Source organism: Colias eurytheme, chromosome 4 (assembly GCF_061535395.1).
Source record: "Colias eurytheme isolate Ceu_HAF_F1 chromosome 4, ilColEury1 Martin Lab GWU primary, whole genome shotgun sequence".
Taxonomy (NCBI): domain Eukaryota; kingdom Metazoa; phylum Arthropoda; class Insecta; order Lepidoptera; family Pieridae; genus Colias; species Colias eurytheme.
Window position 1 is genome coordinate 8,601,508 of NC_142983.1, and position 19,994 is coordinate 8,621,501.

Sequence of the window (19,994 nt, forward strand, 5' to 3'; positions counted from 1 at the left end):
TTTCACCTAAATTTTTAGGTTATGTGAAAAAATTGTGAATACAAAAGTTGTAGAACTTTTAATTACCTACAACTTTGCCATTGAACTTTTTTCTATAGGACTTGTAGTTTTGTCGGAAATCGAGAGAAACCATTTTTTTCTCTTAAAAGCTCCCCCCTCCCGCTTCCCGAACTCGGATTGACCGTAATTTATTTTTCCTTACATTTTTATCATATTCCCCTCCTTCTCTAATGGGTTTCATCCGACTGCGATTTTTTTTTTCTTTTCATTTTTTTCAAAGGCTTCTACCCCAGTCTATTAGGTATAGATTATTGTAAACTTCAGTTTACTTAAGTCACTTATTACTTATATGATAATAATTGTCAACAATTAAAAACTTTGCTTCTTTTGAGATGCTAGATACCATAATATAGGTATTGTAGTCTAAAAAAAATTATATTCGGCTCAGCCGTTCAGTACTTACGTAAATAATTTCGGAGACAGAGAACCTCGACTCTTGCATACAAATCGAGTCTTTATTAAACTTAATTGAACCTCTTAAAATTAATTAATGCGGTAATGAAATGGCAAGAATGCATTTCCTTAAGAGTCCGTTTAAACCAAGGTAATAAAAATTTCTTAATAAAATGGTAACCATATGGTAACTTCTTACATAAACCACCTCTCTGGGGCATTATTGCAAGTAAACATTTAATTAACATATCTCCTAATTGTCGTTTTTTCAAAAATTATCTAATACTTGTGTATCAGAAGTCACAACGGTCATCGAGTGTAAATCTATTGTTAAATTAAAGCTTTCACACAAAACGCCTCTGCGTTCCTATAATACCTTACTTTATTGCTTTAATCCGCATTCCGCGATACGTTCGTTATCATAATCGAACATCGTAAAACGTTATCATATCAGACCCGTTATAATAAATTAACTAATACAATATTATCTGTGCTTCAAAAATTTGCTTATATACGTCATGAATTTGCTAGTGAATTCTGATGTTAGACGATATCGTAGCGCGAAATACGCTACAATTCTGTGTAAAGTCGTGAACGCGAGTAAAGCGACGATTTGTATGATATAGTTATCGTTCGCCATTCCGATGTCGCGTAATAATAGTTTGGGGTCGGCGTAAAGGCAGAATTCGTCTTCGCACTCCATTAATGGCCGTTTGGTGTAAAGGGAAAGGCAAAGACCGGATAGTGCGTATCGTAGATACGATATGGACATAAGGAGTTTCATGATTGGTTCGATGAAGCGACCGAAACCCATCCCGTAGCAACAGAGAGCGAGCAAAGGTGCAACGGTTGCTGGACCCACTATTGAGCCATTCTGAAAATAAGAAAATAAATTATTTATTTACATTTACATATTATACACATGTGTATATGTCATTGACGTACAACATACTCAAAACTTATGACGTCGTTGCTCAAAACATTGTGCTTTAAAATTGTCCCTAGCAAAACTCTGCCTACGCGTGTCTTGGGCAGAGTTTTATAATAAGAGTTACAATTGAGTATTTGAATTAAATTTTTTTTTGTGATAAATGGAAAGATTATATATTAGTTTTATAACAAAACTGTTTTTATTTTTATTTTTTTGCAATAATTCAAAAGTTATTTCAAAATAAAAATTAGTCTTTGAATCCAGTACCGAAGACACGCCGACAACTCCCGAAGCGTCACCCGAGCGCGTGTGACGTCATAATGTTAGTTTTCACTCATTGCAGTTGATAGAAAATTAAATATAGTTTGAAAAACTAAACAGGATAAAAAGATAAATTCATGAAATTATTGTATTGTTACCGGGTTTTTATAAGTATACAAAATTTAAATTAAATCCGTCGGTTTATAGTGGGTCTAAATCGAATCGAAAGGAGAATTGGTTACATACAAACATATGTTTTAAGCTGATCCTGGCGATCCTTATCAGGATAAATTTATGATATTATTGTATTGTTATCGGACCTTGATAAGTGTTCAAAATTTGAACAAAATCCGTCGGTTTTAAGTGGGTCAAAATCGAGTCGAAACTTCGAAAGGAGTCGGTTACATACAAACATACAGGTGAAGCTAATAAAAGCGTGTTAATAATAAATACAGTGTTTTGATCTATTTAATTTTGTTGTCATTATTAAATTACATATTAATTATATTAATTGTTAATTATATTATTTAAATTTATATTAAAAACTAGCGGTCCGCCCCGGCTTCGCCCGTGGTACATATATACGTTTTCTCTACATAAAAACCATCCTCGTACTTCAAGGAATATAATAAAAAAAGAATTATCGAAATCGGTTCAGCCGTTCTCGAGTTATGCGCTTACCAACACATTTTGCGATTCATTTTTATATATAAGAAGATGGCGAACCTCAAAAGTTATCGTTTTGTACCATTATGTACGAATACTACAAAGGCAACTCCTGACAAAAAACGGTGATCATAAATATATCAACATCAAGAATATTATTCGTAACTAACTAACTAATTCGGAACCAACTAACAAATCGTATGTAAACGCTATGTACTGCAGTTAATAATAGCTATAACATTATGACGTCACAACTGTGGTGACCAGTCATGGCGCGTTTTTAGTCACGTGATTCTAACTTAAATTTCATCAATTTTTAATTGCTTATAATTAACGGAAAAATTTTTTTTTGTAAGTTATTTGCATTAAATATCAATATTATTAATAATAAAGTTTCAAAATACATAAAAAAAATCAATAATTTTTTTTTATTCAAATACTCAATTAACTTTGAACATAACCGACATGAGGTAAGGTGTCAAATATTATTTTACGATTACCATGTTCGGACGTTTTAGTAATAATACAACAAATATATTTAATGTAATCTGAGTTATTTGCGGTTGTTTGCGGAATTTTCTCCCCGGCAGACACGAAGAGGTAGGTGATATAAATTTCGAGCTTATGATCGTCTATATCTACGTGTCCGTGCTATAAAATGGACCCTACTAACGAGAAGTTTTATCCTAGTGACTTTAATCTAGAATTGGGATTGAAAATACTTCAGCTTTAAAACAATATCATGATATCTTTTCCTAGTACACTAGAAATATTATGTTACCTAATAAATTAAGAGGGTGCCTTTCGTTTGAAACATTTTAAGAAATTTATAGTTAGATATGTTTGGTTTGAATATTTTATCGTAAAACTCAAGTTTTTATTCATCCATGAATAATTTTTCAAGCACTCGTGATAACATTACACTTGAGGACCACCGGTCCAGAAAGCAGAAACCTCTTAAAAAAGATAAATTTGGGATCATACTTCAACAACTTGTGGTAAGTTTTGAAAAACATGAAGAGTTTCTTAACTCGACTTTTGTACCTATATAATATTTCATGTGTGTGCATAACATTTTTATATTTTCACGCGATTACGATTTACGCTATAATTTGATAGAGATCAGTTAGTTTTTGATTTATCCTTTATAATGCGTATGTTTACTACTGTTTGGCTGCCATTTCTATCCACTTAATAAATTTTATTCCAAATATAGATACGATACATGAACATCATCAGCTGAAGAGTTTGTTCGTTAGATTGAATATCAGCTACTAGACAGATTTTAAAAATTCTTTACCAACCTATTGGATTTGTACACGATCCCAGAAAGCTTTACGAGTAATATAGGCGAAACCGGGATAGAATGCTAGTTTTACGATGGAATCTTACAATTTATTACAATTTATTTCAGAGCTAAATAAATAACTTACCGTAACACTAAACGTAGTTCCAACCAACAGTCCCAAGCCTTCAGAACACAAAGCGGTTAGAAGACTAACGATGGAGAATAATATGAAGCGGTCCCATTCAAGCAGTTGTCCAGATAATAAGTAGCTTATTATAATGAACAGCATTCCGAGGATTACCTGAAATATGTATTAATTACATAAAAAAAATTAAAACAAAAAATGATAGGTACAGTGCACAATGCGGGCTTATATACCTTATCTATGTATTAGTAGGGACTAATATTATAAATGCGAAAGTAACTCTGTCTGTCTGACTTTCCCGCTTACACCTCTCAACCGATTTTGATGAAATTTGGCACAGACTATTTTTAGACCTAAAACACCACGCTAGTAACTTATAGGACATGATCTATTTTAGGTTTAGGCAACAAAGACGTGTCATCCAAGAAATTTGTTGAAAATGTAGTTTGGTTATAAATTTATAAAGAATAGAAAAAATTCGATCACGAGGCGGGACGCATGACGGGACGGATGTAGTTTGGTTATCTAACTGTGAAGTATCAAAGTTTTAGTGTGTGAAGTAGGTATGAGGAGTCAATATGAGACCATGAAATATTTGCCTATAAACACACATAATTTCATGCAATTTTTGTCTTGTTTTCAAGCATTTAAAATGTCAGGTTGGCGTTCAGAGATTGAATTTTTTAAGACCTGATCCTTAGGGACAACTCTCTACAGTCTTCATTATTAGGTACAAAATCCGATGCGTAGTTTTCAAGATTTAAGCATAGTGATTATATTAAAAATGCCTTACCATAACTGGTACAGACGAAATCGTAAGTGCAGCATAATACGCTTTCAGACTGTACCATCGGTTGAAATATTCCCGTCGTAACATACGCATTTCCATGGGAACTATAAAATACACAATTAAAATAAATTTTATATAAATTATAATACAATTAAATCGTTGAGGATAATCTAGCCTAAATTTAATAAACAAAATGAATACGAAAAAGTATAGGTTCATTTATTATTTTCAGATATTTCAATGTAGGTTGTTCATCGTGTATTATGAAAACACGCAATTTAAAAAAAATATTCCCATTTAAACGTTAAAAAATTGTAATAAAAAAGATTTTTATTTACAAACATTGGCCCACTTTTGGCCTCAGCTTTATTATTTAGGCCTTTGTGCTAACAGCCTGTCTTTGTAAGAATATAGCGACTGCAAATCCTACTTTACGATTATTTCTCTAAAAAAATTCACTGGCGCCTTTTGTAACTTCAAAATTGTCGTTTTTCATAACAATAAGGCCTTTGTTAGTATATTACTCGCAGTCATTAAATTATAATGTCAAACATTATGAAAAAAAAGAATAACTGGACCGCGGTACAAATTATTTAGGTATACGTTTGATTAAAAAGCAAAATAAATTGAAAAGTAAAGTCGTAGGTAAAAGTTTATCCCAAGTATTTTTGCAAACAAAAAACTAATACAATACTGAGTAATAGATTGAGTGTGTTATTTATCTTAATTTAATATTACGTCATCTCTAAAAAGTCTCTAAATATATCTCTAAAAAATTTAAAGGGACGAGCTACCATTTCAATATTCCTATCTCTTGACTCAAGGACATATTATTATCAAATCAATAACAACACATCAAATTTAAATCTATTAAAATAAAATATATATACTTACATAGTAATATAGGAATCATGACATAAGTGTACATGAAAAACACAAGGCAGCTGAGGCAAAACTTGAAATTTGCAATTGGTACGGAACCATTATTGCCGATACCGAAGAAAATGCCGCCGAGAAGAACCGCTGCTGTGAGGTGGTGGATAAATTGGATCCAGAGACTTATCTATAAAATAAATAAAAATATATCCAATAAATAGATTTAATATAAAAACTCTAAAATAGTGATATAATACGTCTTATAGGAAAAAATAATAATTATAGGATAATGCTGTTATGTGTGTGTCGGACAAGCTTCAAATACCATAAAATTACCTATCCATATATTTTGCAAGACTACCGTTCTTCCACAGTAGGTACCTACCCTATAACTTGTAATAAATTTTCACGTTGATAATAATTTTTGTAGCATTGTTCTACCTTAAGGATTAAGGATATAATAGAAATGCAAGTTTGTAACAATGAATGGATGTTTGTTAATAAATTAGCTTATAAACTTGGTACACAAATATATCATAATCTGGATTAGCACATAGGCATATGTCTACGCAGGTACCACTGCGAGAGAAGCTGCATGTTGAAGCTAGTATATTAAAAGGTATAATATATTCTAATGCAGTTTGTAAGAAAAGTTTTTGGGTTGGAGTTCTTTCCAAGTTTGAGTTAGTCCCTCGGGAACTTGCATAAGTAAGAATGTATTAAAGTAGTTTAAGCCTAACATAAATGTAAACGACGTTGCATGTTATACGTTAATATTTTATGTATGGTAATTCGTCATGTTGTAATGATGTTGAAGTTTTCCGCATATCAGAAAATTGGGGTAAGTTAATGCACTTTTTTACGATCATTTTTCGAAACGATAGGTTCTTTTATATTTAGAATTTCTGTTAATTCCTATCAGAGGTATTTTTTTAATTATGTACATTAATAAATCGAATGTGTCAGGATGTTTTACGTGACCTAGGGGCAAGGTTCAATTATTTGTAGAGACTAAAGAGTTTAATTAAAAATTGATGCTGGTCATCTACCTGACCGAGAAAAAGTTACTTATCCATAAACAAATTGAAAAATTCATGTACCTACAAAAAAGCCCGATCAGTCATAGGTACTCACAGAATTCCTCCTACTCTGCAAGGACATGCGCTTCAACAATATCCAAAACTGCGTCAAAAACGTGGTCGGGAACTCCATTCTCTGCAACTGCTCTTTTGCGACGTGTTCTACGAAAATCCTTTGAATGGACTCGTCTGAATGTAAAACCGGTTTGCTGAAACAGAAAAGGGGCTTATACCGTGTTGTGTCGGATTCTATGGATTGATATGTAAGGACAGGTTTTAAATGGCTGATAGATGTCGAGTTTGTTACAATTTTATGTGTCGATTTTTACACGCTTTATATTAGCTTCACCTGTATGTTTGTATGTTTGTAACCGACTTCTTTGGGCGCGATTTTGACCCACTTTAAACGGCCAGATTTCGTTCAAACTTTGTAGATTTATTGAGGACCGATGACAATACACTAATTTGATAAAATTTTCTATTTTTTAGTTCGGTCTTCTATAAAAAGCGTGTTTTTTAGTTTTTTAAACTATTATTATTTCAGAGAACATTATTATGTCTATTATGTTTTAATAGTAATTATAATCGAAACTTTTAATACTCAAATATTCACGAAATATTAGTTAATAATAATTAATTATTCATAGGTAAGGTTAGATAATTATTAGATATTAATATTAGCCTGTTATTATGTGTACCTACATACTATATTTACTAAATATTCGAAATACGATGAATTATAAGGGAAAAAACAATGGTCATGAAATAATATTGATAACATAAGGCAGGTCCACACAGTGCTGAAAGATAGGAAAATGGCAACACAAAGGAAAGCTGCTTCGCGCAGCTATTATTTCGCGAAGATCTTCGCTTTATGTGGTGCGTATTGAATCAACTTCAGCCAATCACAAAATATGTGCTTAATTAATTTTAGAAATTTTTACTTCACTATTTTTAGTAATACATCTAAATAACTCACCGTCCGCCTCTAGCGGTAATTCTATCCAACCTCCTACAAAGTTTCCCATTGTGGCACAACTCCGCCATCTTGGCTGCCACTTCCCTATCATTGCAAAGGGTTTCTAGCACGAAGTCCGCGGGATTGTGTGTGGTGGGACACACGTGACCGACCTCCGCTAGATACGGGACTAGCATTGATGAGGCCCCCTGGAATGGGGATTATTTATTTACGGAAAAGAAACGAGTAAATTTATACAAATTAAAGAAACTACTAGATGGTGTACAAAAACTCTTATTGCTACAGAAATCTCTGCTTAGCAACCTGGTAGCAAGGGAATTGTCTATAAATGTACACAATGTACACTTAATTGGTTCTGTTTAGACATTAGAGATTAAACGGAGAACGCGATCAATTCATTTTCAATCTTTATTCATATTTTAACAAAGAAAGAAACATTCGCTAGGTCATCATAATTGCGAAAAATTTCATCATAATCTTTTCAGAACTAGATAAACGTAAGATCTTAGATCAATGAACGATAATATCTAGGTATAATGATTTCCAAAGTCACAAACAAGATACTAATATCTATGGATAAGGAAATAGTTTATGAAAATAAACTTAATAAAAATGGCTTCTTAGGGGACGTCCCCTGTCTAGTAACTAATTAAAGCAAAAGAGTCAGGTGTCATGCTGGAATTATAGTAAGTGGGTTATTATAGAGGTCACGTATTTTCCCAGAATTAGTTAAATCACTATTAACTTTGATATCAAGTAAGTGAAATAAATTAAGGGCAATAGATTTAATTTCGTTATCATGTAATTCCTGCTTTTGAAAGTTCAATGAAACAGTGACCGTTGGATAAAGCACCAAAGATGGACCTAATCTTTGTTTAATCGTTCGCATGCGAGCTTCGAGGCGAATCACTAAGTTTATCTCTTAAGTTTCACCAGCAAACATCCTTTCTTGTTTACTAGCTGAAAATCTAGTCGACTAAATGTATGGCCACAAGAAAAGTAAGACTATAATTATATAGATTGCATAATGATGGTTTCTCGGAGGCAATATATTTTCCAATCCAAAACTAAATGCTTTTCATATTTTCATCTCAATTCACTTTGCAGTTTAAAGGGCTTTTGGCAAAAAAGTAAGCTGTGAAACTTAAATGAATTTCAAGTGTGGGATTCTTAAAATATTAAAAGACTGCAATAGATTGCAAATTAAAGAATCCTTAATTTATTATTTTTCTGTTCAAAAAATTAACAAATAATTATTGATATCGCCATTTTCATAGCCAAAGCTAAAGTACACATCCGTTCTGGTCCAGTATTTATCGTCTGTGGAATTAATGACGGGATCAAAGCAGTGTAATTTGCGTATCTGTCAGTTTTGCAGACACAAAGCCATGTTAAGATTCTGCAGATCTGGCATCTTCAGACAATCTTCATCCGCATGCTTTTGCTTTGTGCATTTATATTATTATGGACAATTTATTATTCGAATATTGTACAGATAGAAGGATTCCTGGAATGGGTATAGACAACTGATTCTTCTTCTTCTTAACGTGCATTAAGCATTGTTAATTAATGAAATTATCGATCTTGGAAAGAAAAACAGTAAAAAGGGAAAATGTTAGTAGGTACCTACGCTAAAATATCTTCAAGGATATGATTTATTTATAAGTAGGAACGTGATATGTGGTGATATTATGTTTTTACTATTCCCAGATCAAAATTGGCATCAACATCAAACTGTCACTTTGGAAGTTTGAGCTTCATTACCAAATTATTTGGCGCAGGTTAAAACTTTTTGATGAGCACATCCGGTACTGCAAACTTTGTTTAATTAGTACGGCCGGTTATAATCAACGGCTCGGTGTCATAAAGTACGTTTTATGTAGTATATAAATTAAGACGTGATCAGTTAAGATTGTTGGAAGTTGATGAAAGAATTGCTGCCTTTGATTTAAGTGCTTCGAGCGAGAGTCAGTGTTTTATTCTACGTCTACAGTATTTTATGTGTGTGTGAAATATAATATAACGACCCTTAACCTTTATGATACCTATATTACACTATACCTATACACTTTTGTATATTTTCCCACATTCAAATTCCTTTCCTCTCAGGTTGTTTAGTAGAGATTGCTTTTGAGCTATGCTCTTGTGCAAATTATGTAACACTGCTGCATTAGTTTGTAAAATAAATAATTTAGGTAGGTATACTAATATTATAAAGCTGAAGAGTTTGTTTGTTTGAACGCGCTAATCTCGAGAATTCGTGGTCCGATTTGAAAAATTCTTTCGGTGTTAGATAGCTCATTTATAGAGGAAGGCTATTATAGGCTGTATATCATCACGCTACGACCAACAGGAGTGGAGCCACGGGGGTGAAACCGCGCGGAGCAGCTAGTTATAAATAAATACACAATCTAAATAAAAATGTTGTGTGGTTTTATGAAACCACGGTAAAAGTGAAACTTAGGCACAAAATTATCGTATTTGTACGATAATGACTCCGAACACTGCTTTATACCTACTCGGCAGCCAACCGTCACGCGACATGACCAAAAAGTTTGAGACGATGTAATAAAAGTTTCACTTGAAATATAAACAATACAATACCTGATAGCAACATAATCCCCTAGACAGCACATACACACGGTCAAACAACGAGAACAAAGACGCAGAAGGTTGGTGTATCGTGCATATGATGCTGCGGCCTTGGCGGGAGAGCAGACGTAATAGTACCACTAGCTGTCGGATTGATACTATGTCTAGGCCTCTGGAAAGAGAGACAGGTTCTTATTATAGTATACTTAGGGCTGATTTTTCAATCCTTGGTTAAAACTTATTCGTCGAATAATTTATAAAACTACCAATTTAAAAACGTATTCTCATTTCCCGTATTTGACAGTTTACGTGACATTTTAATACTATCGTGTAATACTTTATTGGACGGATAAGTTTTATCCAAGCATTGAAAAATTGGCCCTTAAACATGAAAAATGAACGTTACTTGGTATACTAATCAAAGCGGACACATATCCAACTAACCAAGTGACACGACTTTCTTTTATATACGTGGAGAAATTTTATAACGCCACTTGTAGGTACAGCAGTCTTAATATTTTAAATAGAAAGTTTACTCAAAGGAAACATTATTGAAAAAATTGAAATCTTAATTCAAAGATTTACAAAAATCTATTAAAACTCAAATCAAATGCTTAGCACACACAAGGAAATGGTATAGTTTATTAGATGTTTTCATCACTTAGTACCTAGTCAATATTGTATTGAAAGCGAGAGAAGAAACGATGAAAAACATCGTAGATTCAGTGAGGCGCAAATCGCAGAAGTCGAAACGTTCTTCCAAGAATTTCTTTTTTGATCTTTGTATTGACAAAAGGGTATCCTTTTTTAAAGGAGTGGTAAGTGAATTCGACATTTTGCAGTACCTATGTCTTGGGAAAGCTGTTTTTTTACTGTATATTTGTGTATTTGATTCCAAGATTAAGAACCTTTGCTAGAAACTAGAAAGTAGGCACTAGAATAATTTTGAGAACTTTTATTAATCAATTTTATTCAATCAAATATTAAACATGACACCTCTATATCTATATATCACCTTCAATCTAGACGAGATTTACATATCAAGCTAACCTATTTGCCAATATTTTCTCGTAGTATCTCCAGCTAACATTCATTTCTGAAGTTTATATTACACCATTTTTAAAAGCAAAACGACTCACAGAAACCGCATCATTAATTGATAAGTCTACTAGCCTATTAGATTCAGCATCATCCTGGCAAGTGGCTCCAAGAGTAAATCTAAATAGACTATCACTAAAAACGTTTCTATTTTCCAAACACGCACCGGCTTTATGTGCAATAAAACGTAACGGCGATTGTGATTAAGTCAATTACATCTTATTGTGTACATGTTACTTGCTGTAATTCGATGAGAGACCTATGGGCGTCACGTTCGGTCTTACACTAATTGCTAGTGATCCGCTTTGAAAGCTGCTATAAAAACGTCTATTTAGCTGTTCTTATAGAACACTTTATTCTTATTTTATTTATAGAACACTTACAAATTAACAAGAAGTAAGCTTAATTGATTTGGAACATAATAATTGTGACTCGTTAACATTACAAACTCTTCAGAATGGGGTGTGAGGAAGAAGGTTTTTCTTTAAACTGTGTACCTATATGTGCTTCTTGCAAATTACTTCGTTTACTTCCCCATTTCATATTATTATTATAAGTTACTTAGAGTATGTATTAGCAATGCTAAAGATCCCGTACTTAAATAGATAGGTATCGCAACCCGAAAATAACCCTATGATATAATTTAGGCTACCTCGTAACTTATAGGTCTATTTTCGAAATCTTCTCTACATCCGAACGACCAATCTGACGTCATTACAAAAACATTTTCACATTTATAACATTGTAGTTATATCGCGGTTTTACTCACGTGGTAGGTTCATCCAGGAATATAATCGGCGGGTTGTTGACAAGCTCCAGTGCGACTGAGAGCCTCTTCGACTGCCCCCCGGAGAGGTTTTGTGACATTGTATCTCGGTGCTGCCATAGACCAATCGTTTGTAGGATTTCTTCCACCTGAAAAGAATAGGTTTTAGTAAAGGTTCTTATTACTCTACGTGTAACTCTGGCTTATTCTGAGCATATATTTTTAGTTCTTATAGAAAGAAAGTGAAACACCATGACTGAGTATTACGTGTTTCATACGTCTACACAATATGCACTTCTGTAATAAATCTTGTATTGGGTGGTTTGTCTACAATTTAATATTAAAAACAATCTGTGTCGGACTGTCGAATAATAAGCGCCTTTTAATAATTTATATGCTTTTTAAATCCTGTACACATATTATTCAATACTCTATATTAAATTCTGTCTGTATATCTGTTATCTTTTTAAGTCATAAGTCCTAGTCGGTGCGTAAAAGCTAATATTCATATTTTAGCTGGTATATATACAATATAACTACATACTTCAAACAAATAAGTGTTTGCTTATGTTTTAGAAATATTTACCTTTACCATTAAAATTGCTAATATATTTCATAATGTTTAAAAATGTATATATATAATAATTAATTATTCAAATAGTTACTTTTGCCATAAATAATTCTCATTACAACTCTATTATTATCTTCTATGCATTTAAACAATCTCAATTAGTATTAGTATTCTAACGAACACATTTATTATCTATACAGGAATCATTTATTAAAATAATTGTATATCATTTACTTATACTGTCCCATTTATAAACGTTTAAACTTTGCAAACATCATTATGGCCAAATTAAATATTATTATAATTTTGAAATATTATTGGTCCTTGTATAATATATTTATGTGGACCAAGGACTAATAATTACAAAACATGTTCATGTTTTGTTGACATCATTTTTAACTCTCGTAAAAAATTGATTTATTTCAGATGTAATACGAGTATAGCCACAGTATAGCCAATTAATCAGTTTCGTCTCAAATATTTTGTATGAAAAATACAAGAAAACATTATGAATTTCGTCTCTATCGTTATATTACTGCAGACTTTCTAGATACTCATACTAGTCAGTATAACCATAAGATTAAAGTAGAAATACCTACTGATTATAATAGACACATAAATATAATATCTACAATTTTAAAGCAATAATAAAATTGTAGTGTTTGTTTACTCGATTTTTAGAATTTAAATAACAAATTGTTTTACCCCCTAAAAAGTTTCTTAATCCGGTCTTCTCCGACGGGATAGAACTCCCACTGTTTTCTAATTTCTTATAGGTAGTTACTTTTTCTCCCCTTTCCAACTGATTAAAGACATTATTAGCTCCTACGTATTTGCCTCTCTTCGATCAACAGGATTAAAAACTTGCAAAGAACGTTAAAAGTTAATTTGTTTACGATTATTGCATTCTATGCATATTATCGTATTAATATTTATGTAGGCATGCCAGTTAATGATTGATTGTAGCCATAATTCTCCAGAAGCGGTATTAAATGGGAAAATAAAACAAATCAACGTTCATGACATGAATGAGTTCCGACCTCGACCGGGATACAGGCTCATTGTGAGATATACAATAAATTATAATATGAAAATTACATTCCATAGAAACTCATGTGAAAAATATATGAGGAAATAAAATGAAATTAACTATTGTAACTATCTATATCTTAAAATAGCTTCAGTTCATGGTTCACAAACTCACATCTTTTTATAAACAAATATAATTTCGTGTTAATAATATAGTGAAGTTTTGAACACTTTTAAACTAGTGGTCCGCCCCGGCTTCGCCCGTGTTCTCTCAAGTTGGATCGAACTGCACATAGTGTGCGAATTTTATTATAATCGGTTAAGTGGTTTAGGAGTCCATTGAGGACAAACATTGTGACACGAGATTTATATATATGTATTAAGATTTTTGTATATCAGCCCATATATTTCGTTCCCACTGATACGAATGAGGCGAAGCAGGTAGGCAAATATCACATATTGTCGAAGTTTTCTTGACAAGCCTTCGTGGTGCACAAAATTTTCCATTAATATGATATAAATCGAGACTGATCTACAATTTTGAGTCTGTAAGAAATCTTTGATTTTCGTTTGATTTTTGATCAAACCTTATCGTGGAGACCTCATATCAAGGAAGTGAGCAAAAAAATGTACGCAGCAGCTGGATCCCTGAGACGATTAAGAAACTTTCTTCCTTTGCCTACTAAAATCCTTTTAGCTCAGTCCCTCCTTCTCCCTATATTAGACTATGCTGATGTAAGCTATGTAAATTTAACGATGGAACAGTTGAATGTGCTCGAACGCCTACAGAACTTCTGCATACGGTTTATATTTGGGCTCCGTAAATATGATCATGTTTCGGAGTTCCGAAAAAAGCTCAACTGGTTGCCGATTCGCTTGCGGCGGGATGCGCATGCTCTCCAACTATTGTATCGAATTTTATTTGACCCTTAAACGCCAAAATACCTTAAGGAAAGGTTTGAGTTTAGAGGTCATTGTAGTGAGGTTCGTAAATCCGAAATGTTGAGGATAATTATGCCTCAACATCGCACACATTTTTATGATGGATCTTTTACTGTTCATGCTACTAAACTTTGGAATGCTCTGCCAGACTCTATCAAAAATGCTCAATCACCAAATAGTTTTAAATGTATGGTTAAATCTCACTTTCTCAGTGTTAGCCGTACATAAAATTTATTTATATTATATACGTATTATTAATTACTATGTATTATTTTAGTATGGTATCTTTCTTCGAATCTCTATTCCCTTTTACTTATTTAGTTTTTTTTTTTTTTTTTTTTTTTATGCTGCGATAGGGGAGCACTTGGCCACGATCTCGCCTGATGGTAAGCTGAGATGTGGCCTAAGATGGAGCGTGCTTCCCTAGAATGTACCTGTTCACTCTCCTCTTGAAGACCCCCATATTGTACTCATCGGGGAACACAGATTCAGGAAGCATGTTCCAGTCCCTAGCGGTTCGAATAAAGAATGTCGATCCGAACCGCTTAGTCCGGGTACATGGAACGTCAACCATGTGGCGATGCCTAGAATCTGTGCGCCTCGATGAACGAAGGAAAAACGGGGATGGCGGAATAAGGTCGTGCAATTCCGCAGCGCACTCTCCAAAGTGTATCCGGTAAAAAACCGATAGACTTGCCACTCTGCGACGATGAGCGAGGCTCTGGAGTTTTTTGCCTACTAGCACATCGTCGTTTATGAGCCTCTTGGCACGCCTCTCTATCGCCTCAAGCGACTCCAGCTGGTACTTGGCAGATCCATCCCAGAGATGAGAGCAGTATTCCATGCACGAACGGACTTGTGCTTGGTAGAGATTGAGCAACTGTCCCGGGCTGAAATACTGCCTCACCTTTGCCAGTATACCAAGCTTTTTCGAGGCTACTTGGGCTATGGATTCAATGTATGAACCAAAATTAAGAGTAGGCGTTAGGGTGATTCCAAGAAGCTCGAGGCGGTCAGTTATCGGCACGGATACACCTTGGAAGGACGGAGTCAGGTTGAATGGACTCCGTTTTGCGGAGAATAGACACGCCTGGGTCTTGGTCGCATTGAACTTGACCAGATTGGCCTCGCCCCACTCGGAGACAGCCTGTAAGGACAAGTTCATGCGTTCGACCATCGCCTCCCGAAGCGACTGGATTTGTGCCGCACTGGCTCGCGCGCTGGATGCATATCTCTCCACAACAGTGCTATCGTCTGCGTACCCATAGATACCGGGTCTCAGCAGATCGTTAATGTGTAGCAGGAAGAGTGTTGCGGAGAGAACTGATCCCTGAGGGACTCCGGCATTAATAGCCAATTGGTCGGACGAGCAACCGTCGACGACTACTCGAATCGACCGGTCTCTCAGGAAATCTGAGATCCAGGCGCAGAGACCAGCAGGCAGACCATAGGATGGAAGCTTGCCAATAAGACTATCATGCCAGACCCTATCGAAGGCCTTCGAGATATCAAGGGAGACAGCAAGTGCTTCACCATGATTCTCGATGGCCTCGCTCCAGATGTAGGTGGCGTACGCTAGAAGATCCCCAGTGGACCGATTTCGGCGGAACCCGTATTGTCGGTCACTGAGGAGGTCGTTCGCTTCTAGGTGTGCCAGGAGCCGGCTGTTCAGTACACGCTCCATAGTCTTACAGAGTATGGACGTGACTGAAATTGGCCTGTAGTTGGAGGGGTCGGCACGACTGCCTTTTTTGGGCACGGGCTGCACGTTGGCAAGTTTCCAAGATTTCGGTACTATTCCAGTCGCTATCGAGAGGCGAAAGAGGCGCGTCAAAACAGGAGCAAGTTCAGGTGCACAGGTTTTAAGTACTATGGCTGGAATTCCATCAGGGCCACTGGCTTTATTCACGTCAAGATTCCGCAGCGTTTTAAGGACCTCAGTCTGACGGATGCGAATTTCCGGCATATTCACCTCGCATCCAGGTAGACTAAGAGGTTTCGCATTTGCGGGATCAAGACGAGAATTTTCCGCGAAAAGAGAAGCAAAAAGGTTCGCTTTCTCTACGGCGGTGTGAGCCAGCGACCCATCCGGTTTCAGCAGTGGGGGAAGTGAGGGGCGGCAGAAATTCGATTCAACCGCCTTAGCCAGGGACCAAAACGCTTTGCTACCAGAGGGGTAAGAAGCCAGTTTGTTCCCTATACGGCTGACGTGGTCAAATCGAGCTTTCCGTAGAGCCTTTTTGCAGGACTTGGCGGCCCGGTTGAAGGCTTTCTTCTTCTCTGACACGTCCTTGGCCTTGCGGTGTCGAGCATCAACCCAAGCCAGATATGCTTCATGCTTAAGCGCTTCAGCGCGTCTGCAATCGGCTCTGAACCAGGGTTGAGCTTTGCTGGACGTGGCTACATCGGAGAATGGAATAAAGTACTCCATTCCCTGCCGCAGCACATCAGTCACAGCATCCGCACAGGTTGAAGGGTCTTCAGAAGAAAAGCAGACAGGCCGCCAGGGATAAGATGCAAAGAAAGAACGCATCTCGTCCCAATCTGCCGACTTGTATCGCCACACGCGCCGAGAGCCCCTGGGACTGGGATCGGGCGGCGAGTAGACGGATACAGATTTCACCAGACAGTGATCGGAGCTACCAAGCGGCGATGAAATCGCCACCGAGTAACGGTCTGGATCTGTTGTCAGCAGAAGGTCCAAGCAATTGGCTGTATGACTCTCAACATCAGGAACCCGCGTCGCTCCTTGAACCAGCTGGGTGAGATTTAACGCTATAGCGAGTTTACGCGTCTCTCTCCCAGCTAGGTCAGTGCTCTGGTATGGGTATAGCCACTCCTGGTGGTGGGCATTAAAATCCCCCAGAAGCACTAGCTGAGCGGAAGCATGGGCGTAGCTAGCCATGGGCACAGGGTGGGGCAAAAAAAAAAACCGGCCAAGTGCGAGTCGGAGTCGCGCACCGAGGGCTCCGAATAAACCTACTTTTTATTGTGTTGTAACTCTAAAATGTATGTTTTAGCAATTTTTCCTTTATCTGTGCTATAAGACATTGCTTTTAACCAAATTTCAAGACTCTGTGTTTACGCGAAGTAGGTACAATGTAGGTTTTGATTCGAATTCGAATGTCGAAATTTGCGATAATTTGCAGCATAAAATGGCTGTATCTTTTGATTGCGTTGGCTTATAAGTTTGATTTTTTCACAGCTTTAAGACTTGAGTATTCGATATAAATTTCAGTTTGATAACTCTACGTGTTCCTGAGAAAAATTGTGTTGACAGACAAACCGACAGGCAGACTTTGTTGTGCGTCTGTCTGTCTAAAAATACCTTTTTTTTCAAGAACACGTGGCGGTATCAAGCTGAAATAATAATGAATAAATTAAAACAAACAAAAGATACCTACAGCCGTTTATGTTGCAAATTTCTTCCCTATATTATATAGTTTATCTGTCTAATACAATAATATGATTCCTTTTTACCATAAAATAAAGGTCTATGTAAATAGAAAAATGAACCATTTTAAATAACTCAGTAAATAAAGCAAAACCTTGCACTTCCGATTTCATGTTTGTTTTAGGTTAATGGTCACTTATTGACCATAAAAACACAAAATGCAGACAGATCCAGGTGGAGCTTTGCTCGCAATCTTATAGTTTTTGACCGATATCTCGAAAAATATCCATTTTAAGGCAAAAAATATTGGGAATTATAAGTAGTAAAATTTTACACCTTTTATACTTTGTAAACTTTATGTAAAACTTTCCGTTTACGATTTATGGCCTATTTAATGAGCCGGTCAATCATCTTTGGCAAGTAACTCTTTAAATATTGGATTTATCAATGAAATACTAAGGCATTAATATATTATACATATGCATTATCCATTTATTAAGGTTACTTTATACCATGTAAATTTTTTTGTAAAACTTACTATTTACGGTTTATGGCCTATTTGATGAACCGGTTGATCGTTAAAATATTGGATTAATGAATAAAATGCATGTATGTACATAGTTTTTAGGTCACTTTATTCTCTACAAGTTTTGTTTGAAATTTTTTTTCTAGTGTCCATATTTTTTTAGTTGTTCCACGTATAATGTAGAAATACCGAGGCTCGGCGGGTGACGTGGCAGGCCAAAAGCTTTTTTACGGATGTAATAAAAACGAAGAAGAAATTTCCAATGCAAGTGGATTTTCACCGTTTCCGAAAAGGCAAAATTTTTGATTTTTTTTTACTTATAGAAAATTTTTAATACATTTTTTAAAATATTTTCCGTTATTTTATTCTTGCATCCGAATATAAAATAACTACTCAATATTATTTAGAATACATACGAAACATGTACGAAATATATACGAAACATACATGGTACCTTGAAATTTACTATTTATCGCCAAACGTTAAATAACTCAAAAAGGATTAGAAAAAAAAGTTTCAAATAAAGTAACCTTAATAAATGGATAATGCATATGTATAATATATTAATGCCTTTGTATTTCATTGATAAATCCAATATTTAAAGAGTTACTTGCCAAAGTTGATTGACCGGCTCATTAAATAGGCCATAAATCGTAAACGGAAAGTTTAACATAAAGTTTACAAAGTATAAAAGGTGTAAAATTTTACTACTTATAATTCCCAATATTTTTTGCCTTAAAATGGATAGTTTCCGAGATATCGGCCAAAAACTTTTATGTAAGATTGCGAGCGTAGCTCCACCTGGATCTGTCAGCATTTTGTGCTTTTATGGTCAGTAACTTATCCTAAAACAAAAGTGAAATTGGATGGGAAATTTAGTGCGAATTTGGCTAAATAAAAACAGCTTTGAATGGGGTAACAGTACTACACTAATTTTTCTGGCACCAAAAGTGGTTTAAATCATGTAACGTAGAAGCGCAAGCTTTTTGTTTAGATCGCATTTTTTTGTGTCGACTGACAACAGCTTTCGAGTGAGAATTTTTTAACGGATATTAAGTTTTGTAGTCAGTACCTAGATAATTACGTTTTTTAGATTTGGTTAGGTACCTTCCAGATCAGAGCCAGGGTGGGGCAAGTGCCCCACCCTGCCCCACCGTGGCTACGCCCATGAGCGGAAGGGTATTTGTGTTGAGCAGTATCCGCCGCCTCACTTAGGTACTCTGTGAGCCTGATCGTCTCCTGGTCTCCGCTGTGCGCTCGGTAGACACAAGCATAGATGAGTTTCTCCAAGCCTGTGTCCACCAGCATCCATAGTACAGAGAGATGGGGGTCTTCAAGGTAACGGAGACGCCGACAGCAAATGTCGTCTCGTACGTACGCGCACACACCAGACCGAGCTTTAAAGTTATGCTCCAGGGTGTATCCGGGATAAGTTAGGTACGCCTGATCAGACGGACATCTTATCTGCGTCTCCGTGAGGAACAAGATACAAGGAGTTTGAGTCTCGAGGTGGTAATGGACTGCAGCGAGATTGGAGTGTAGACCTCTGATGTTAGTGAGGTCTACTTTCAGCGAGAGGGAGTGCTGCCGCTGTACAACTTTATTCCT

The 19,994-nt window shown here is 35.6% G+C and overlaps 1 protein-coding gene across 1 annotated transcript in view; it reads right to left on the reverse strand.

Moving 5' to 3' along the window:
• Window positions 1-435: 435 nt before the first annotated feature.
• LOC149909121 (ATP-binding cassette subfamily G member 4-like) overlaps window positions 436-19,994 on the reverse strand; it is a 51,786-nt gene continuing 32,227 nt past the window's right edge. Inside the window, exons 4-11 of the mRNA XM_090101369.1 lie at window positions 11,928-12,073; window positions 10,073-10,232; window positions 7,469-7,656; window positions 6,545-6,698; window positions 5,429-5,597; window positions 4,538-4,638; window positions 3,745-3,900; window positions 436-1,327 (exon numbers count right to left, since the gene is read on the reverse strand). Coding sequence (XP_089957495.1) covers window positions 938-1,327; window positions 3,745-3,900; window positions 4,538-4,638; window positions 5,429-5,597; window positions 6,545-6,698; window positions 7,469-7,656; window positions 10,073-10,232; window positions 11,928-12,073 — 1,464 coding nt within the window. The 3' untranslated portion in view covers window positions 436-937. The remainder of the gene's footprint in view (window positions 1,328-3,744; window positions 3,901-4,537; window positions 4,639-5,428; window positions 5,598-6,544; window positions 6,699-7,468; window positions 7,657-10,072; window positions 10,233-11,927; window positions 12,074-19,994) is intronic.